The 20616-nt window shown below is 37.7% G+C and overlaps 1 protein-coding gene across 1 annotated transcript in view; it reads left to right on the top strand.

The window, feature by feature from the left end:
• The window catches only part of Rb1 (RB transcriptional corepressor 1), a 129472-nt gene that overhangs the window by 52404 nt on the left and 56452 nt on the right, over positions 1-20616 (top strand). The window contains exons 10-17 of the mRNA XM_021203051.2: positions 88-197; positions 1109-1186; positions 4624-4711; positions 8019-8135; positions 8898-8954; positions 9043-9074; positions 9155-9231; positions 10922-11118. Coding sequence (XP_021058710.1) covers positions 88-197; positions 1109-1186; positions 4624-4711; positions 8019-8135; positions 8898-8954; positions 9043-9074; positions 9155-9231; positions 10922-11118 — 756 coding nt within the window. The remainder of the gene's footprint in view (positions 1-87; positions 198-1108; positions 1187-4623; positions 4712-8018; positions 8136-8897; positions 8955-9042; positions 9075-9154; positions 9232-10921; positions 11119-20616) is intronic.

The following is a 20616-nucleotide window of genomic DNA, read 5'->3' as shown; positions in this document are numbered from 1 at the left end:
AGTATAAAAGTTCTTTAATAAAGTCTACTTGTGTCTTCTAAGAGATATAACACAAAAAGACATAACTGCCAATTTCTTTCTTTTGAGGTTGAAAGTCTTTCTAAACGCTATGAAGAAGTTTATCTTAAAAACAAAGATTTAGATGCAAGACTATTTTTGGATCATGATAAAACACTTCAGACTGATCCTATAGACAGGTATTGCAATGACATAACTTTTATATATTTGCATGCTTTTTATTTGGATTAATAATTACTCAGATATGTTACATAGATTTTCATTAACTTAGAAATCTTTTAACATCTTTTGTAGCAGGTTATTTTCAAATGTCTTTGTCTGGTGCAAAGGTAGTCCTTTAAACATACAGTTAATAACAAACAGATTTAATGTAAAGTATTTCTTAAGCCAATTTTCTGATTCTGTGTTTGGTCATCTAGATAAGTTTTAAATGTGTACCAAAAGAAAATGGTTGAATTCGTTTACTCAAGAGTTTTCTCTTTCATTCCATCCTTTTTAACATGCTGTTGCTTAATTGATATTTCAAACAATATTTTAAGAAAATATCCTCTTGACTTATGTAAAATTTCTAAAATAGGAAATGGCTGAGAGTAATTACAGTTTTTAACTGTTCATATATAAATCTAATTTGACTCTTTAAGAAGAATTACTTTACTATGAAATTAAAACATAATTTAGAAGTTAAACACAGTAAAATGTTTCTAGTTCTGTCTAAGTAGAAATGAAATCTTTGGACAGCATAGTGCACTGAAAAATGGGTTCTGCAATGTTTTAAGATCTCACACAGCTCAGCCATTAACACCACCAGCCAGAAAACATCTTCCACTTTCCAGAATGCTGTGTTCCGTGGGTGGTGCACGACTTTCTGTAAACCTGTAAAAGGAGAGCCATGCTGAAGAACAGTGGTGACAAAAAAAAAAAATCATACAGGCAGCACTTATTTCATAGTACTTACCATATAGTGAACATTTGTGTGATGCTCTCAACAACAGGAATTAATTATTGTTATTTATTATTAAGTAATAACTGCTTTTTGATGCATAAACACAAATTGTCAATTTCAGTATGAGTTACTTTACTTATCATTTAGTTTTGAAACAGAGAGAACACCACGAAAAAACAACCCTGATGAAGAGGCAAACGTGGTTACTCCACACACTCCAGTTAGGTATGCCTTTTCCTGGTTCCAGTTTTCATTATAATTGTTTCTTTAGTATGTGTAAGTGCTTCAGACTCGCTCTTTGTTGCACAGCACATAACAAACATGTATGGAGGACTGTTTTGTGGATTTATGACTTGTTTACATTACAGATATAACTTGGTTGTTTTTATGTTTAAGGAACATATCTGAAAAAGTATGTTTCACTCTGAAAGGAGAAGCATCAGTGCTTAATGTTGTGTGCAGCCTAGAGTTACTTTATGTCCCCTCCTCACTGATTTCCCACTTTTGGAGTGCCCCACATGCTCCCCCCCCCCATTTCTGTCCACCCTCGCCACCTTTGTGCAAGACAGCTCTCTTCTTCTTGAATTTGTTTAGTACCTAACTGATCGTGTCATTCATTTCTTACCACTGTAGCTTTCTCCTACCAATAAATCTGTTTTCCACAGAGCCTGGAAATAATAGTCTGTGAATATAAATTAAATTGTGTGTGACTGTTGCTTAAACCCTTTGATTGCTTCTACTTGCATTTAGAATACAAAGCGTATTCCTTAACAATCCCCAACACCTTACATGACCTGTTTTTTGTTGCCTAGCCAATCTCGTTTTGTTGTAGATTACTCTGTGTTGGCCACACACTAGTCTTTTTCCAGTTTTTGAATTGTCAGAGCTCTTTTGTACTTGAGAGCCTTCATACTTGGCATTCTTTTCTTGAAATTCTTCTTTCTGTGGACTGCCATCTATTCTTCCTTTATGTTCATGATATAACTATAAATCCACTTACATGTTTACCTGTTTTTCACTAATACCAACAATAGCCTTTAAGTTGCTTTCCATATGGACCATGGGTTTTTATTCACAGTTTTAATAATTAAGACCTGTCATGTTGCTTGGTACATTGCAAGCAAGCAGTGAGACATATCAGCTACAGTAGACATGTGAACAGACTCATTTTAGTAAAGCAAAGTGTATGAAATTTGTCTCAAGTGAATTTTTCCAAGAGGTAGTATTATATAAAGAGGCACTGAAATATGGCACAGCATAATGGATCTGGGAACTACTAGCTGTTCTGTATTAATTGTAAGATGGGGGAATAAACTGCAGGAATGGAAAACAGGTATTAACTAGTATGCCATCCTCATTTTGCCTAGTGCATGGTGTGGTCTGTGTTTTAAAAGGATGATAAGCACAAGGAAAGATAAACATAGATTTGATTTCTCAGAGAAGTTTTTGTTTGTTTTCCTGGTGATCAAATTCAAGGCTTTGCACATACTAAGCAGGTGCTCTACCATTGAGCTACATCCCCAGCCCAGACTTTAGTTTTACAGCTTTACCCATCAGTGGCTCAAGGAAGAAAAGTGAGGACAGACAGGTTAGAAATAGGACTGTCAGTGCATCTTAGTGCTTAGATCACAGTGCACATGAGAGCAACCTGAGGAATTCTTTTCCTGTACATACCTCTGCCTTTCACTCATAATGTGTGGGAATCTCTACACTGACCTTTTGGAGTCGTTCAGCTGAGATATGCCAAAGAACTGGACCAAGTGAATAGTGGTGGGAATGAAGGACCAGGGACAGGTGTGACAAATGTGATGCTTTCATGTTTCACATACCAATATTAACAGAAAGTATGCAGATTCTAGTAAGCAGAGGGATACAAAGCACCCATAGATTGGGAATTCTCAGTTAAAAACATGAAAATACATGTATCTGCCTAAAGCCAGGAAGTATGAAAGCAAGAAGGTAAGGGTTGACCTGTGAGGAATGCAGTCAGAAGAACCAGATAGAAGTTAGGCTACAATTAGCTGGTATGGCTTGGAGCCTAGAGCATAAAGCCAAGAATCTGAGGAAAGGTACCAGTATCAAAAAAAATTAAAAAAATTTTAAAAATTAAAAAAAAAAATAAGTGCTTGAGTCAGTTGCTTCAAAGAAGTCTGCAGTTTTGTTTTTAGTAGTTAGTCATTTGTGGCATTAGTCATTGTGACTTAGATTAATCTCTAGTAACTATAAAAATGTAGTATGTGAAATATGAAGTGTAGAGAAACCTGAGAACATGGCATGTTTTGTATTATATTTAATCAGCCTTCCAGCCCTAAACGGTTTGTGGTTCCTTGCATCCAATACAATGTCTCAAAAGCAAAGTTACAACACCAGTCTTTACTATGTTCTACAAACACAAGTGTATGTCTGCATGCAAAGTTACAGAACTGTGGAGGTCCTGAGAAACTGACAAATTTTATGATTTAGCAATAGTGACTTTTAAAACTATCACTCTCTTCAGAAACCCCAGTAGAGGACATCAGATCTTGTTACAGATGGTTGTGAACCACCATGTGGTCACTGGGATTTGAACTCAGGACCTCTGGAAGAGCAGTCAGTGCTCTTAACTGCTGAGTCACTCCAGCCCCAGCAATAGTGACTTTATGGTTACTCAAGACCTTACTCTCCTCCTTGAAAGAGTAATGAAGGCTCTTTTAATTCTTCACATGAGTTTCTAAATATCTTACTGTCTTTATTTAAAGTGTATAGAATTTAAGGACAGACATAGTGGTCCTTTATTTAATCTCCAGATTTGGGAGGCTGAATCAAGAGGGTTGTTGCAAGCTTGAGGCTAGTCTACACTGCACAGTGAAGTCTCGGAAAGTGGGGTATTAACATGTAATTGTAATATTTTCTTGAAAGAATAGTATTTTGATGCCAGTTACATATCCATATAATATGAAAACATAAGGTATATTTTCTGGAAAACATCATTAGTTTGACACTAACGGTACTTAGTTTTATTAGTAAGTGTATTAGTTCTGCAGTTATACTTAATGATACTACTTTTCTAAAAGTCTTAAGTAATCTGTAATTTTTAAACTACATGGTAAGCGGATTCCATTTTATTTAGAACTTCTTCAAGATACATGGAATACATGATATGTTAAGAGATATGCTTAATAGTGATGTCTTTACTAGTGTTTCCATCGTTCATAATTGTTTTGGCTATCGTGAGTCTTTTGGATCACCATATGAATTTTAAGATTACCATTCTAACTTCTGCAAAGAAGTGCATTGGGATTTTGATGAGAATTCCATTGGATCTATAGATGGCTTTTGGGAGGATGGTGTCATTCATAAGCCCATGCTCCCACATTCACCTAACTTTTGACAAAGGCCAAAATATACCCTGAAGAATAGACAGCATCTTCAACAAACACTACTGGTCATACGTGTAGAAAATGAAACTAGTTCCATATCTTGTACCTTGCACAAAATTCTGGGGTGAGTTCCTCCTGCCTTTACTTCCTTCAGTGCATGTGACTTAGGATGTGTAATCCAGATAAACCCTTTCTCCCCCACCCCCAAAAGGGATATGTTCAATTTATGTGATGGCTGTATTTCATTCTTTCTCATTTTCTTTCTTAGTGGCTTAATGCTTCTTCCTGTGTTTTCTTCTCTAGGACTGTTATGAATACTATTCAACAATTAATGGTGATTTTAAATTCTGCAAGTGATCAGCCATCAGAAAATCTGATTTCCTACTTCAATGTAAGCCATATGTAAAATACCACTTGTGCTTTCTTAAAAGAAAATTGAAATTAGAAGCTAATGTACTAAGTATTTTTTAAAACACTTTTTTAAAATCCAAAATGTACTCATTTGGTATTTTATTTGTTACTCCTTGAACTGCTCCAGATTTGATGGTTATTTTATTTAAATGTTTAGTTTTTCTTATATTTGCTACTTTCCTTGCAACTGAGGCACTTCCCTCTAAGACACTCTCTTTTCCTCTCCCTCCCTCCCTCCCTTCCTCCCTCCCTCCCTCCCTCCCTCCCTTCCTCTTTTTCTCTCTATCTTTCTGAAACAGGATCTCACCATGTAGTCCTGGCTGGCCTAGAACTGGATGTGTAGACCAGTCTGGTCTTGAACTCATAGAGATCTCCCTGCCTCTGCTTCCCCAGTGCTGAGATTGAAAGTATGCATCACTTCTTTTTTCACTCCCTTTTCCTTTTTTCCCTTCCTTTGTCTTCCTTCCTTCACATTGTATATGGATCTCTCTGCGTATATGTGTGTTTGTGAAGTCTAGGGCTCACCATCTAGTGTCTGTCTTCTGTAGTTCTTCACTTTATTTCTAAAGACAGATCTGTCACTGAACTTGAGCTCACCAAGTGCTATAGCAGCTGTCAGTGAGCCCCCAGGATTGTGTATCCTCTTGCTCCTGCATCCCACTCTGAGATGGCAGATGCATGCTGCTACATCAGGCTGTTGGCTGGGATCCAAGCTTAGGATCGCATGGTTGCATAGCAAGTACTTGATCCACTGAGCCATGTCCCCAGCCCATCTTTTTCTCTCTTTCTGTTTTCTACTACTGCTCAATATATAAGCTTTTTCTTACTAAATTTAAGGTTGAAGACAAAGTAATGAGACTTATTATGTCATATTCAGACATATAGTTCACTATATATTATAATTTATTCCTCAGTTCTCTGTGATACTATCTTCCTATTTTTAAGATCCCATTGCTGCTGAATCTTCTGTGAGTCTAACTATTGTTTGTTTTAGCTAATAGAACTTACCTTCCTAGGAGACCCTAAATTTAATGTTTGAAAGCTCATGTTGTCTTTCCCTCAGAAACACAAGACAGAAAGACTGGTGACTGGTGTTAGTGTCTACTAGTGGCCCCTCATTTTGTCTCTTGCTTAAGGGTTAAGTGACAGGGAAATCTATAGCTATAGCCTTTACAAATGAATTACTATAATTAAGTGCCTTTTATACTTGCTAATGTTCTGCTTCATACTGTAACCAGTTTTTAGCATAGTATGTTTTTCTCTTCTACTGTATTATGTCCAGAGATAAACAGAACAAGTTCTGTCATCCATAATAATTATTCAAATATGATTTTATTTGCCCAACTTATATAAAGTTCAATAGGCCAAGAGTGTTTGCCATATATCTACCCAATTGCTTACAGCTTTTAGCAAGGATAATGTAGATACTAAAGAAAAAAATCTCCCTTCCAATGTTTTCTTGAATACTTGCTCCCATCTTTGAAGTAGGTAGGAGCTCCCTTTTATTTGAGTTACTTTAATTAGACAAGAAATTCTGTCTCAAGGTCTTTTTTGTTGTTGTTGTTGTTGTTTTTGTTTGTTTGGTTTGGTTTGGTTTGGTTTTGGTTTTTCAAGACAGGGTTTCTCTGTGTAGCCCTAGCTGTCCTGGAACTCACTTTGTAGACCAAGCTGGCCTCAAACTCAGAAATCCGCCTGCCTCTGCCTCCCAAGTGCTAGGATTAAAGGCGTGTGCCACCACTGCCTGGCTAAGGACATTTTCTTAAGCAGAATTTATAGTTTAACTTTTTAATGAATTTGAAGCTTCATACACTGCAAAGATAACTGATGTGTAGATGACAGATGGGCTCAGGGTGAGCATTGTGGAGACCATAATGGGTTTGTGTGTGTGTGTGTGTGTGTGTGTGTGTGTGTGTGTGTGTTATTCTCCTTGTCTTCCTCCTTTTTCTTTTTGGTTTGGTTTTTTCCCTTTTTCTTCTCTCCCTTCCTTCCTCTTTTTCTTCATTCATCCATACATTCATCCATACTTACATCCACCCATTGTGTCTTCAAACTCATTATTTAGCCTATGTTGGCTTTGAACTCAAAATCTTCTCTCCACCATAGCTGGAAATTTTACTTCTTTCTATATTCAGTTGTCCTCATTTTTTTTTTTTTGGAAAAAAATAATTCCATCTGTCTTAGTCAGGGTTTCTATTCCTGCACAAACATCATGACCAAGAAGCAAGTTGGGGAGGAAAGGGTTTATTTGGCTTACATTTCCATACTGCTGTTCATCACCAAGGAAGTCAGGACTGGAACTCAAGCAGGTCAGAAAGCAGGAGCTGATGCAGAAGCATGGAGGGATGTTCTTTACTAGCTTGCTTCCTCTGGCTTGCTCAGCCTGCTCTCTTATAGAACCTAAGACTACCAGCCCAGAGATGGCACCACCCACAAGGGGACCTTCCCCTTTGATCACTAACTGAGAAAATGCCTTACAGCTGGATCTCATGGAGGCATTTCCCCAACTGAAGCTCTTTTCTCAGTGATAACTCCAGCTGTGTGAACTTGACACAAAACTAGCCAGTACACCATCTTTCCTATACATAAAGTCTTAGAAATTATGCAAACATTTTGCTATAAGTAATATTATACTAGGAAGTGGTGTCTTTGTTTGTGTATATGTGTGTGTGTGTGTGTGTGTATAAGTGTAATATTCCTAAGATTTGTATGCTATTTTCTTTAGGAAATAATAGAGTTATTGACATTCTGTGGTGTGAGTTACATTTTTAGTGGCACTGTACAAAAAGAATTATAATCTTAAATTTAGAAAGTTTATTTTTAGTGTATTTTGAATAAATAAAGTAGCAACAACATTTTATGGTTGGGCGGACACCACAACATGAGGATTTGTATTAAAGAGTTACAGCATTAGGAATGTTTAAAACCACTGGCTTAAAATTTCAATAACAGCCGGGCAGTGGTTGCACACGCCTTCAATCCCAACACTTGGGAGGCAGAGGCAAATGGATTTCTGAGTTCGAGGCCAGCCTCATCTACAAAGTGAGTTCCAGGACAGCCAGGGCTACACAGAGAAACCTTGTCTCAAAACCAACCAACCAAAACAACCAACCAAACAAAAAAAACCAACCAAACAAAGTATCAATAACAGTGTACTGAATAATTTTTGTGTCTGACATACAGTAGAATTCCATGTTGACTGATCATATTCTGTAGTGTCAGTTGCTTTGTTATAGTAGAAGTGTTTACACGGTAACTTCAATATTTGTTTCTGTTTATATTTCTTAAAGAATTGCACAGTGAATCCAAAAGAAAATATCCTAAAAAGAGTAAAGGATGTTGGACACATCTTTAAAGAGAAGTTTGCTAACGCTGTGGGGCAGGGCTGTGTTGACATTGGAGTACAGGTAACTTGAGGCACATCTGTTGGTCCTTAGTGTAGAACTCATCAGCTGATGCCGTCCGTGCTGTAGTAGTACTTGTGTAGCGAGATAAGGTAGTGGCAGATGGTCTGTTGTGTTTGCTGCTACTCATGGGAAACTTTAGGAAGGTTGAAAAGCACTGGTTTAAATGATTATGCACAAAATTCTTTTGAGTACATGTAGTAACACTTACGTTCTTGTTTTAGAATAAAGGAATAGTCTTGTGTGTATATATCTGTAATTCAAACACCATTTTTTTTTTAGTTGATGAGAACTAATCATTTGTTTAAAACATTTACTGATTAAATCAGCTTTGGTTTTTTGTTTGTTTTTCTTTTTCTCTTTTTGGCCTGTCCTAGTATCATTGAGTTTTACAGACAGAAACTATTCTTTTAATCTTAGCCGTTTCAAAAATGAATATTCTGCATCACCAAAAGGATTATACTAGATGTGTAAAATGTTTAAAATAGTACTGGGCACATAGTCTATATAGAGCAAGTAACAAAAGCTAGAACTGAGCGGATAAATGTCAGCTCCCAGACATACTGCACTGGTTATTGGGAATGCTCAGCACTCATGTATAGTAAGCCTTGGACTTTAAACAAACTAGCCTTTATGATCTATATTATTCCTAGAAGGAATTCCTAGAAGGAGCAGAATGTGTTTCAATAAAAGACTAACAAAATTCAATTAACTTTTTGATTTTCTGAAACAGTAAAATCTTATTATTTTTCCTTTTGTTTGTAGCGTTATAAACTTGGGGTCCGATTGTATTACCGTGTGATGGAATCCATGCTTAAATCAGTAAGTTAAAGAAAACAAAGTAGAAAAAAATTTAATGCTGACACAAAGAAAGCTTCAATTAAAAATTTTAAAAAATTATCTGTTTTAGGAAGAAGAACGTTTGTCCATTCAGAATTTTAGGTAAATATTTTCTCATTTTAATAAAACAATTTCTTTCTATAAAAGCCATATTTAAAATTTTTCACTCTTTCTCCTTTTAGCAAACTCCTAAATGACAACATCTTTCATATGTCTTTATTGGCCTGTGCTCTTGAAGTTGTAATGGCTACGTATAGCAGTAAGTTAAATTTTAATAAATAAACACTGTAGCTTTATTTAAACAAATTCTTAAGTTGTGTTGTGATTTTGTGTTGTATTTTTTTTTATGTGTATCTGTGTGGTAAGAAGAAAATGTCATACAGTAGATCAGTTTATGCTGAACAATGTAATTGGCAGTTGCAGCTATTTCAATGGTTTAACGTGTCAGTCAGGTTATCTGGGGGATAGAATTTTATGAGGCTTCTGCTCTGAGTGTATTGAATTCAGGAAAGGTAGCGAATGAAACTGCTACAAAGGCTTATGAGCGTGTAAAGTGCCACAGAGTGTTGAAGAACAACAGTGCTTCTGTGCCCCACTGTTACACCTCTGTGCTCATGAGACCAGGAGCCGGAGGCTACCAGAAACTGAATACTTCCTAATTGGTTGCTGTTTTTATAATACCTATGACAATTTAATGATCATAGAAAATAACAGAATAAAAGCTCATAACTGTTTTTAAAAATATAATTTGAAAAATATATTACTTTTCTTTTTTAATATATTACTTTTCAAACATTGTTGCAAATATTAAAATGTTTCACTTGCAGAAACAAAAGAGGAAGAATTATCTAAAGAAATCACTGAAGCCGGGCAGTGGTGGCACACACCTTTAATCCCAGCACTTGGGAGGCAGAGGCAGGTAGATTTTTGAGTTCGAGGCCAGCCTGGTCTACAGAGTGAGTTCCAGGACAGCCAGGGCTACACAGAGAAACCCTGTCTCGAAAAACAAAAGCAAAGTAATCACTGAAACTGAATCTTCATAACTGCAATGTGTACATTTTTAAGAAAAATCATTTTCTAATAAAGCTAGCAAATTCTCTTCCATTTCCTTTTAAAGTGTTGAGAACTGAACTCAGGGCAGGGACCAGGCAACCCAGCTCCCTCATATATACTGGTTCTAAGAAAGGATCTCAGGAGGCATTGAACTCAGTCATTGACCAGGTCTTGAACTTGTAATTCTCTTGCCTTAGCCTCTTGAGTATCTGGCATTATAGGCCTGCAGCATCAGGCTCAAAGAAGGATCTCCCTATGTAGCCTTGGCTAGAACTCAATATATCTGTAGACCAGGCTGGCCTCAAACTCAGAGATCCACCTGCCTCAGCTGGGCTTAAAGGCAAGCACTGCTGCTGCCAGGCTAATTAGCAGAATCTTAAAAGCATCACCAGTCTTCCTTAAAAAAAAAAAAATTCTTTTATGTTTGTGAGTAAACTGTAGTTGTCCTCAGACACAGCAGAAGAGGGCATCGGATTCCATTATAGATAGTGGTGACCCGCCATGTGGATGCTGGGGATAGAACTCAGGACCTCTGGAAGAGCAGTCAGTGCTCTTAACCACTGAGGCATTTCGTGTAATGCCAAGCAGTAATGGTAGTTAAAGTGGATATTAAATTGCTGGTAAGATACCTGCCTGGGTGTTAGTGTAGGGCATGTAAACTTGTGCAAATCTTATATGATTCCTATCTCTAAGGAAAATGTGTGCACATACACTTAAAATTTGGAACCCAGTTTCTTGAGAGTCTGTAGACCACAGAATAAAAATACCTGCTGTAAATAAAAAGTACTTACCCTTTTTTTCTATGTGTTGATTCTGTGTGATAAGATCTTCCATCTCTCGTCAGTTCAGACAATAATATTTCATATTGACACATTTTTTTTTCCTCTTGTTTTTAGGAAGTACATTACAGCATCTTGATTCTGGAACAGATTTGTCCTTCCCATGGATTCTGAATGTACTTAATTTAAAAGCCTTTGATTTTTACAAAGTGATTGAAAGTTTTATCAAAGTGGAAGCCAACTTGACAAGAGAAATGATAAAACATTTAGAAAGATGTGAGCATCGAATCATGGAATCCCTTGCATGGCTTTCAGTAAGTGATTAGCTAAATAACTAAAGGTATTCATGCGTAAGTGACCTGTTAGCGAGCAGTTGTTTATTTAATGAATCACCTGTGTCCAGCCTTGGACTCAAGTGGAATATTGGAATGGACTGAGTGTGGGTGGGTGTGAGTTCCTGAGTGTGAATGCAGGTCTGTGAGCTGCTGCTTGTTCTGCTGTGAACAACAGGCCAGCTGGACTGCTGAGCAACTTTTCACTAAACTTGGCACTTTAAAGTCAAAGTCTTGAGTATTGAGGTAATTTATTTAAAATCCAAGTGTTATTGTTTATAATATAAATGTTTACACTTTTCAACAAAATTAAAGATTATGTACATTTTTCTGTTTTATCTGTTTGATCATTTTGTCTTAGTCATAAAGATAATAATATGAAGTCCACACTATTATTTAATGGTACATACCATTTTTATATCATTATAGGAGTGGAAATTATGTGCTGTGGGCAGTTCAGTTATAGAGCATGCAAGCTATTGATAAAGCTTTTGTTTTAATAAAGGCAATAAATCCTATATATTCCCCTAAAGTTCTGTTATATTCTTCAAGTCTACTTTACTGAATAAGACCTTGTGGTTTACTAGATTTTCAGATTTTAAAATAATAAACCATGTTGCATAATAAGAATATTTATTTTGAACATTGTTATGAAATGAAAGAAATTTCAAGTTTTGGAACATCTTCAGTTTGGAATTTTTTTGATTAGGAATACTCAGCCAGTTGTTAATGTCTGATTTTTAAACTATAAAATCATGAAATTGATAGTAGATAACTTTAAGATAAGTCATTATGTAAACATGATATTGTGTATTTTTCCTGTAAGAATGATTGCCATTATATTGAAAAATAGATCACATGGATTATACTTGAGCTTTCGCAGACTTTAAAAAAACTGAACTTTGTGCTGGAGAGATGGCTCAGTGGTTAAGGGCACTGGCTGCTCCTCCAGAGGTCCTGAGTTCAATTCCCAGTACTCACATGGTGACTCACAACCATCTGTGATGGGACAAAGACAGAGACAGTGTACTCACATACATAAAATAAACAAATCTTTTTTTAAAAAAAAAACCAAAAACTGAAATTTGGGGACCTGAGAAATTAAGAGCACTGGTCCAAAATTTTTGAGTTCAATTCTCAGCAATCACATGATGGGTCATAATATCTGTAATGAGATCTGGTGCCCTCTTCTGGTATACAGGTTTACAGAGGCGGGAAGGGAATGAGGAGGGAGGAAGGGGGAGAGCAAAGGGAGGGGAAGGGAGGAAAACATAGAAGGTCCGTATCTCCAGCCCAAATTTCAGTTTTTTAAAGTCTGTGAAAGCTCAAGTATATCCATGTGATCTATTTTTCAATTTTCCAATATAGTGGCAATCACTCTTACAGGAAAAATATACAATATCATGTTTGTATGACATAACTCATCTCAGTTATCCACTATCAATCTTACAATTTTATGATTTAATTTCAGGTGACAGATGAATTTTTCATTAACTGAGTGCAACTATGTAATGAATACCCAGGTCAAGACCTACAGCTACTTTTTATTCTGTATCATTCATATATACACATAAATATATATACATATGTATACACACACGTGTATATGTATATATGTATATATGTGTGTGTATGTAGTGCTAAAACCTGATGGAAATGTACTCACATGTTGATGTGGGGGGATCAAATGAAGTACTAATTATTTTCCTCTCTCCCCTAAAATATTTGTGCATGTGTTCATGTACTGGGGATTGAACCATATAGTGTCTTCCTTGGTCAGCTCCATCCTGTGCTTGCAGCTTTCCTCACATGGTGTCCCGTGGTTCAGGTATCTGTAATATCCTCTGGTCTACATGGCAACTTAGGCTAAACTTTCCTATCTTCATATATTAGCCTATCAGAGCTTCCTTGCAACTAAAGACCAAGTGTTCGAAACATGAGAATATAGAAGACATTTTAAATCAAAGCAGATAAGTTATAACTCCAAAATGTTTAAGGAGTTATCCATTTTTAATGTGAGTTCTAAAAAAGATTTATTTTTTCTTTATCCATATTAATGTTTCTTTGCATACATGCATATTTATATACCACATGCATGCCTATTAGATGCATAAATGGTTGTGAGCCACCATGTGGGTGCTAGGAATAAAAATCAGATCATCTGCAAGAGCATCACATGCTCCTAACTGCTGAGCCCAAGAGTTGTCAGTTTAATTCCCACAGTCAAGTTTGTTTCTACCAGAGCATGAATGGGTTTTCTCTGCCTTTGACTCACCGTGTTTCAGTATTTCACTTTGCTTCTTGTCAGAACGTTTATCTGTAATCATACTTCCTTTACAGACTTACTATGTTTAATGCCTATAATGTCTACCAGTCATTTATTGCCTTTGTATCTTATTAGATGACTTAATATGTATAAACCACTTAAAACAATGTATGGGATCTGGTGGTATTAGATGTAGCAGTTAATTATATAAGGATTAGTAAGGGACAGAGGTGGTCAATTTACAATGATATCTAGGTTTCTGGCTTGTGTAGCTCAGTGGTAGTGTCATTTAAGAAAATAGATAGTCTGGGTTGTATGTAATATTCTTGAGGATAAACTGCAATTTATTATATTGAGTTTGAAATAATTACAGGCAATTCAAATTGAGGTCAGTTGTATGTATGTGTTGAACTTAGGAAAGAATCTTAGGCTAGGAATATGAACGTGAAAGCTGCCACACATATATAATAAACATTACCAATATTTACTGCCAAATTATCTTATGCTGGCCAGTTTGGTAAGCACTTTCTGAATGTTATTACATTTTTAAAAATTAATCACTGCATTCTGATAGTAGTCTACCAAGTGGTAATATTCTAGATGAGGAAATGAATACCTAGAGAAGCTTGTTATATTTCCCCAGATCATACAAGCTAAGTGGCAGAGATACCGTTTGAATCCTGATGTGCTCTGTCCAAGGCTGAGTTAATGAACTTTAGAGAATAAGTAATATCACTTAAGGAGATAATGTAATTTGGGGAAAGAAGGCTAAAGATAGAAGGCCAAGGAGCTCTAAGATCAAAAGGATGCACAGGAAAGAAGATATTCCGACTACAAAAGAAAGTGAAATTGAACACTGAGAGAGGAGTTAAAAGCATGAATGGGCAAGTGCACGGACTCAAGGAGTGCATGCCTACTTCAGACACAGTAGAACCAGCCAAAAGGACTGAAACCTCTAGCAGCAAGGAAGTCCATAGTCAGAGTAGCAAGGACTAGTAAATGGAGTAGTCACAGTGAGTTAAGAGTACAGAGAGCAGAAGTGGCACACCACTATGGCAGTGCCAACCCAGGGAAGACTGTCTTTTAAAACTAAAGAGAGAGGATGTAATGTTATGGAAAAAAACTATATTTTCTATTGCTAGGAAGCGGTAGTGCAAATGGTTGTTTTATGTTGCCCAGGATTTTGTGAGACAGGCTATGGGAATAGCTTACAGGGTACTTGCTCTCTAACCCTGTGGTACAACAGTCTGAGGCAGTCGCTCTGCCACTGAGATCCCTCCACTGCCAGGCTTAGGTTTTACTGACCCTCTCACACGTGCTTCTTTCTGGCTCTGCATCCCACCCCATTAGCCCTCTGATCTAATACGTACGCTGTGCTTCCTCAGAGCATTTTGGTTTAGAGTAGGTACACTTCTGACATAGAAGCAGGCTGCCAAAAGGCTTCTAAGAGGACCACATCTGGAAATTACATGCTGGTCAAAACAGTCACAGTGGTTGCCAACTTGAGGGGATGGGGAAACAGATGCCACGTCCTGTTTAAAGAGAATCAAGGTCACATTTCAGAAGAGCATGTGGGTTGCAAAATACTGCTATGGCAAATGGGAAACGTGGGAAACACTACAGGTAAGGTAGTTTGTGGTGTGCCCTGGTAGAAAATTGAGGACGTCTCCAATTAATAGCTTTTCTTTTTTGTTTATTTATTTGATAAAAATGGCTGAGGTGGAGAGGCTGAAGCGGCACTGAAAAGTTTGAGGGTGCTTATGATTGCCAGTTGTTACTGTGGGACTTGAGAGAGAGAGAGTGGGGTGGACTGGTGAAGGACAAAAGAATCACCCTGCACGATTCCAGGCCATTTTGAGGGCAAAAACAAATTCTCTGCAATTCTACGACAGCTCTGTATGATGTCATTCTTTCCTCAGAATCATCTTGCAAGATTAGAAAAGCTGAGTTATTAGGTGCAGTCAGGCCTTGGAGTACAGTAGAGCAACGGTGCAGCCAGGGATTGGAGGACGTTTGCCAGAGAGTTTAGGGTCAAGATTGGAAGTTGTAGCTGCATGGAGCCTAATGAAGTATAGATTTAAATCAGCAGAAATGTTTGGTGACATTTGAAGTGACAATGAGATTGACAGAAAAATGAAACGTTTCAGTGTAATATTAAGAAACAGGCATTTTTATATTCACAGAAATGATCTCAGGAGAGAGCAGACTGGATAGGAATGGAGATGAAGACCCTGCAAAGAAGAGATTCAGGAACTAAGACTGAGATGGTCAGAGCCACCCAGGCAGGACGTGTGTAGCAAGGAGGAATGTGAACAAGGAACTAAGATTTCTGTGCAGAGGGGCCTAGGCGGGCAGAGGCAAAAGGCCTGGAAAAGTTAGAATTGTAATGTTCTTTGTCCGAGTTGGTAATCTCTATGAAAAAATGCTCTGTCTGGTGATGCCTTGTGAAACAGCTGTCTCACTTAGGAAACGTGTTTCAGCTTTCTTCCATTAATAGCAATGTGGCTCTCTCTTCCTTTAGTTTATAACTTATTTGTGTCATTTTCTTCAAGTGAATATCTTCATAAGACAGTACATCATTGGATCTTGATCTGGGATTTAATTGTCACCAGTTGGATAATAATCTTTCTTTGAGACATTGTAAATATTTCATTTCTCTGTCTCTCATCTTTCTCTTTCCTTTTTCCCCCTTCCCCCACTTTCCCTATTCTCTCTGGTTTTTGTTTGTTGTGTGTTTGGCTTTTTGTTTCTTTTGAGGCAGAGTCTCCTGTAACCTGTTTGTGCTGGAATCATTGTTCAGAACAGTCTTTCTGCCTTGTATCCCAACCTCTGGGATTATAAGCATGCCACCATGCTTAGCTTCTAGAAGTCTTACATCAGTGTGACTATTGAGACTGTTGGAACTCAGTTCTCTTGGTGCTGTCTTCTTCTTGGCTGTCTCTTTGTTCATTTTCTTCCTTTTGGCCTTCTTCTGCATTGAATATTTTAATCCATTTTATCTTCTCTGTAGGCTTACTACTTATACTCCTTCTTTTTATTTTGTAATTAGTAGTATTCATTTAAGATTTATAATATGTGGCCTTAATTTCTCAGTCTACCTTTGAATATTATTTTACAACTTTCCGTGTAGTGTAAGGACAGCAGTCGGTGTACAGGACACAGAACCTTGCTTCCGTGTAGTGGAAGGACAGCAGTCAGGGTACAGGACACAGAACCTTGCTTCCGTGTAGTGGAAGGACAGCAGNACCTTGCTTCCGTGTAGTGGAAGGACAGCAGTCAGGGTACAGGACACAGAACCTTGCTTCCGTGTAGTGGAAGGACAGCAGTCAGGGTACAGGACGCAGAACCTTGCTTCTGTGTAGTGGAAGGACAGCTGTCGGGGTACAGGACACAGAACCTTGCTACTCTGGAGGCAAAGGCAGGAAGAAAATTACTTCCGTCTAGGAGTTCAAGGCCAGCCTGGGCAGCAGAGTAAAACTTTGTCTTAAAAACAAATTAACTATCGAATTAACTAACAGAAAAATAAACAAGCAAAAGGAAGGGTGGTAGATAAGAATGGGAAAGAGAAACATTTGAGCAGAATACTTACAGTTTGTCTCCCAGCTTTGGGGCTGTTACAGTAATACATATTATCCAATCAGAAGTTATAAAAACAGCACACTGGTGTAAGCTCTGCTATAACTCATCAGTTCTTTTCCCACTTCCCTTCATCCTTCCTTCCTTCTTTAAGCCCTGGATGGCCTACAACTCTATAGGCCAGGCTGACCTCAATTTCACAGCGATCCATCTGCCTCTGCCTCCTGAGTGTTGGGATTAAGAAAGCACGCAGGACCATGCTAAGCCCATTGCTTGTCTTTTAGAGAAAGAGAGAGAATAAGATATAAATAATAAAATGTATTTTTATTTATGTGTTTTTCTTTCTGTTCTTTATTTTCCATAGAGATTTAGATTTTCATCCGATTTACTTTCCTTCTTTCTCCAAGAACTTTTTATTTGTTCATTCATTTAAATTTTTTGTGTGCACGTCTATCTGTAAGGACTATTTCAACTTTTGTGTGGCTGGAAAAACAGGTCACTTCATGCTTGGAAGCTATTTGACTAAGCATAGAAATCTAGGTTACAGCTTTCTTTTCCTGTTTAAACAAGCTGCTGCACTGTCTGGGTTTGCCTCCCTTCTGAAATCACTGTGTGTGTTTCTCTGCTGTAGAAGACTTACTCCCTTTCTGGCTCCCTGTAAGATTTCCTTCCTGTTGTTGGTTCTCATCAGTTTTCCTATAACATGCCTTTTTCCATTTCTCTGCTTTGGGTATGTGAAAATGTAGATTTTATAACATTTGGAAAATTGGGCCCTTATCCTCACATGTTAGGGTATTTTTATTGGCCTTGCTACATTTCCTTTTGAGGGTCCACTCTTTTATATGTATGTTACGTTGCTCTGGTTGTCTCACAGCTGGCTGCTGCCACGCCCCTTTTCCTCTTTTAAAGGATGCTTGCTTATGTGAGGTAGTTTATTTTAGAGGTGTCTAGCTGTACCTTCAAGCTTATTGCTACTTTTCTTCTGAAGTATTTAATCAGATCTTAATTTTATGTGTATATTAGACACTATATTTTTAATTCCAGAAATTTTTATTTAGATTTCTTTGATATCCCTTTAACAGATTTATGTTCCTTTGCCTTCTTGGACACATGGAACATAGGTAATTATAACTTTAAACACCTATCTGCTTACTCTAATGTCTTGTTAGATGTGTTTCTATTGACTGATACTCTCTTCTCTAACAGCCACGTGGGGTTTTTTTGCCTCCTGGTGTTTTGTTTTGTTTTTTTTTGTTTTTTTGGTTTTTTTGTGGTTTTTTGAGACAGGGTTTCTCTGTGTAGCCCTGGCTATCCTAGAACTCAATCTGTAGACCAGACTGGCCTCGAATTCAGAGATCCACCTGCCTCTGCCTCCCAAGTGCTCGGATTAAAGGCGTGTGTCACCACTGCCCGGCAGAGGTATTTTACTAGATGTTAAATATTGTGAATTTTGCCTTACTGGTTCTTGGATATTTTCATGTTCTTAATAATATTTTTGAGCTGTGCTTTGGGACACATTTAAATTGTAAGTAGATTAGTCGTTTTGTACTCCCTCCCTCCCTCCAGCTTTTTTTCTTTTTTTTTCTTTTCTCTTTTTTTGTTTGTTTCTTTCTGATTCTAGGAACTTTTTCTAATTTCCCCCACTATCCAAGAGGTGATCTTGTAAGTACTTTACCTCTGCCTGTAGATAGATCATAAGCTCGCCTGCTGTGGCTGGTAGAAAGCAGTGTAGACTCCCAGCAGTGCCTCTGCTTCCCCCAGGGCTTCTTCCTCTTTAGTCCTGGGGAGTTATCTCATGGGTGTGGACTGCTGTGCCCCAGCTGAAGTGGGTCTCCACAGACCTGCTCAGCTCTGTTGTGTGAGTCCTGTCACCTCAGTGCTCTTGACTTGTGTCTCTTGGGAGCCAGTGGTTTCCTTTTCCATCTTTGTCTGTGTTGCGGCAAGGATGCTTTCCCTGCAGTGGGCTGCAACATGTTGTCTCACTGTGTACCTGGGAGTCTCGTGGGCCTTTGTCCTGCTGATGAGCATTTGAGAACTGTTGTTTTATTTATTTATTTCTGTTTTGTAGTTGTTTAAAACCACAAAATCTGGTTCTTGTTCTCCAGCAGGGCTGTCAGTTTCTAAGTGTAAGGCTTCATGATTGATGAAATCTATAACTATGATGTCTAAGTCCCTGAGGAATATTTAGGGCAGTGTTTCTGCATTAAGTGAGTCGGTTTTGTGGGAGCTGTTCTGGAGTACAGCTTACTCTGTGGAGACACCGAAGTGCTAGTAGTTCATTATTTCCTCTTAATACTCTCTAGAAAACCAGGAGAAAGTTGTGTCTGTAAATACTGTCAGTCATGGCTGACTCATTGGAGTCCATTCAGTCAGCAAACACAAGGAAGTTTGCTCGTGCAGGTGATTTTGATTACTATGCTCTTACACATTAGTTTTCATCACTGAACTCTTACATATAAAGGTTAAACATCTGTCTCGAAAAACCAAAAAATAGAAAAATAAAAGCCAGGCAGTGGTGGCGCACGCCTTGAATCCCAGCACTTGGGAGGCAGAGGCAGGCAGATTTCTGAGTTCGAGGCCAGCCTGGTCTACAAAGTGAGTTCCAGGACAGCCAGGGCTACACAGAGAAACCCTGTCTCAAAAAACCAAAAAAAAAAAAAAAAAAAAAAAAGGTTAAACATTTTTCTTGTCAGTTCTTTCCCCAGATATTACATGAAGCACAGTATTATACCCCAGCACTGTGTTAGCAAGTGACTCAGTCTGAGTCCTGATTTGGTAGCAGATTTTTGAGATGGTTTGTTCCTTTTGACAAGTCAGTGTTGACAGGAAGTGAACACAAAAGGGAGAAAAGCCTGTGGCTCTGTAAAAGCCAAGAAAGGAGCCAAAGAAAGGACCTGTATTGTCTGGTTCTGTGGTGAATCATTAACCTCTGGTGCACTAGGCACAAAGGTTTCGTGCCTGCATGTGCATGTGGTACTGGCTGTGAGACAATACATTGGCTTTTTTTTTGTTGTTGTTGTTACAGTTTACAAAGAATTGTGCCTTACAGGAAAACAATTGAATTGTAAGATAATGATTACTTGACTTAGTAACTTTTAAAACTGTGTGTTAGGACAATGAAACAATGTAGGCCATTTTGACAGTTACACAAGAACCAGGGGACTGGAATGAAAGTCTACCATGTGATTTTTTTTTATTATTATTATTAAAATCAATTCTTTCTGAAAGCATATCTTACCATAATCCAGTTTCTCTTTAATATCACACTTTTATTTTCCACAATTAACTATTATGGTCTTGGGTAACTTGAGAGACTTGACTTCACAGTCAAAGTGAAAAATATTTTATTTTGTGAATACATTGTCGACACTGGCTGGAACAGGGCTCGGGGATATTCTAGGTTGTGTGTCTCTGACAAGGAGTTACGTCATAGTTTCTAAATTATGTGAGAAAAGTCATTTGTTTTTCAAGACATTACAGGGGTCTCATCTTCCCGTTCTTCTTTACTTCCATTCTCCTTCTTTCTGCATATCAGCTATTTAGAAAGAACTGTAATTGCCCAAGTGAAATAAACAAAACATGAGAAATAGCCCCAAGCCTCCAAGGAACTTGTGATCTAGTAGAGAAGTGAATTACAG

The sequence above is a fragment of the Mus pahari genome, chromosome 8, assembly GCF_900095145.1.
Source record: "Mus pahari chromosome 8, PAHARI_EIJ_v1.1, whole genome shotgun sequence".
NCBI lineage: Eukaryota > Metazoa > Chordata > Mammalia > Rodentia > Muridae > Mus > Mus pahari.
Note: the sequence above shows the minus strand (reverse complement) of the source record. Positions and strands in the feature narration are given on the sequence as shown.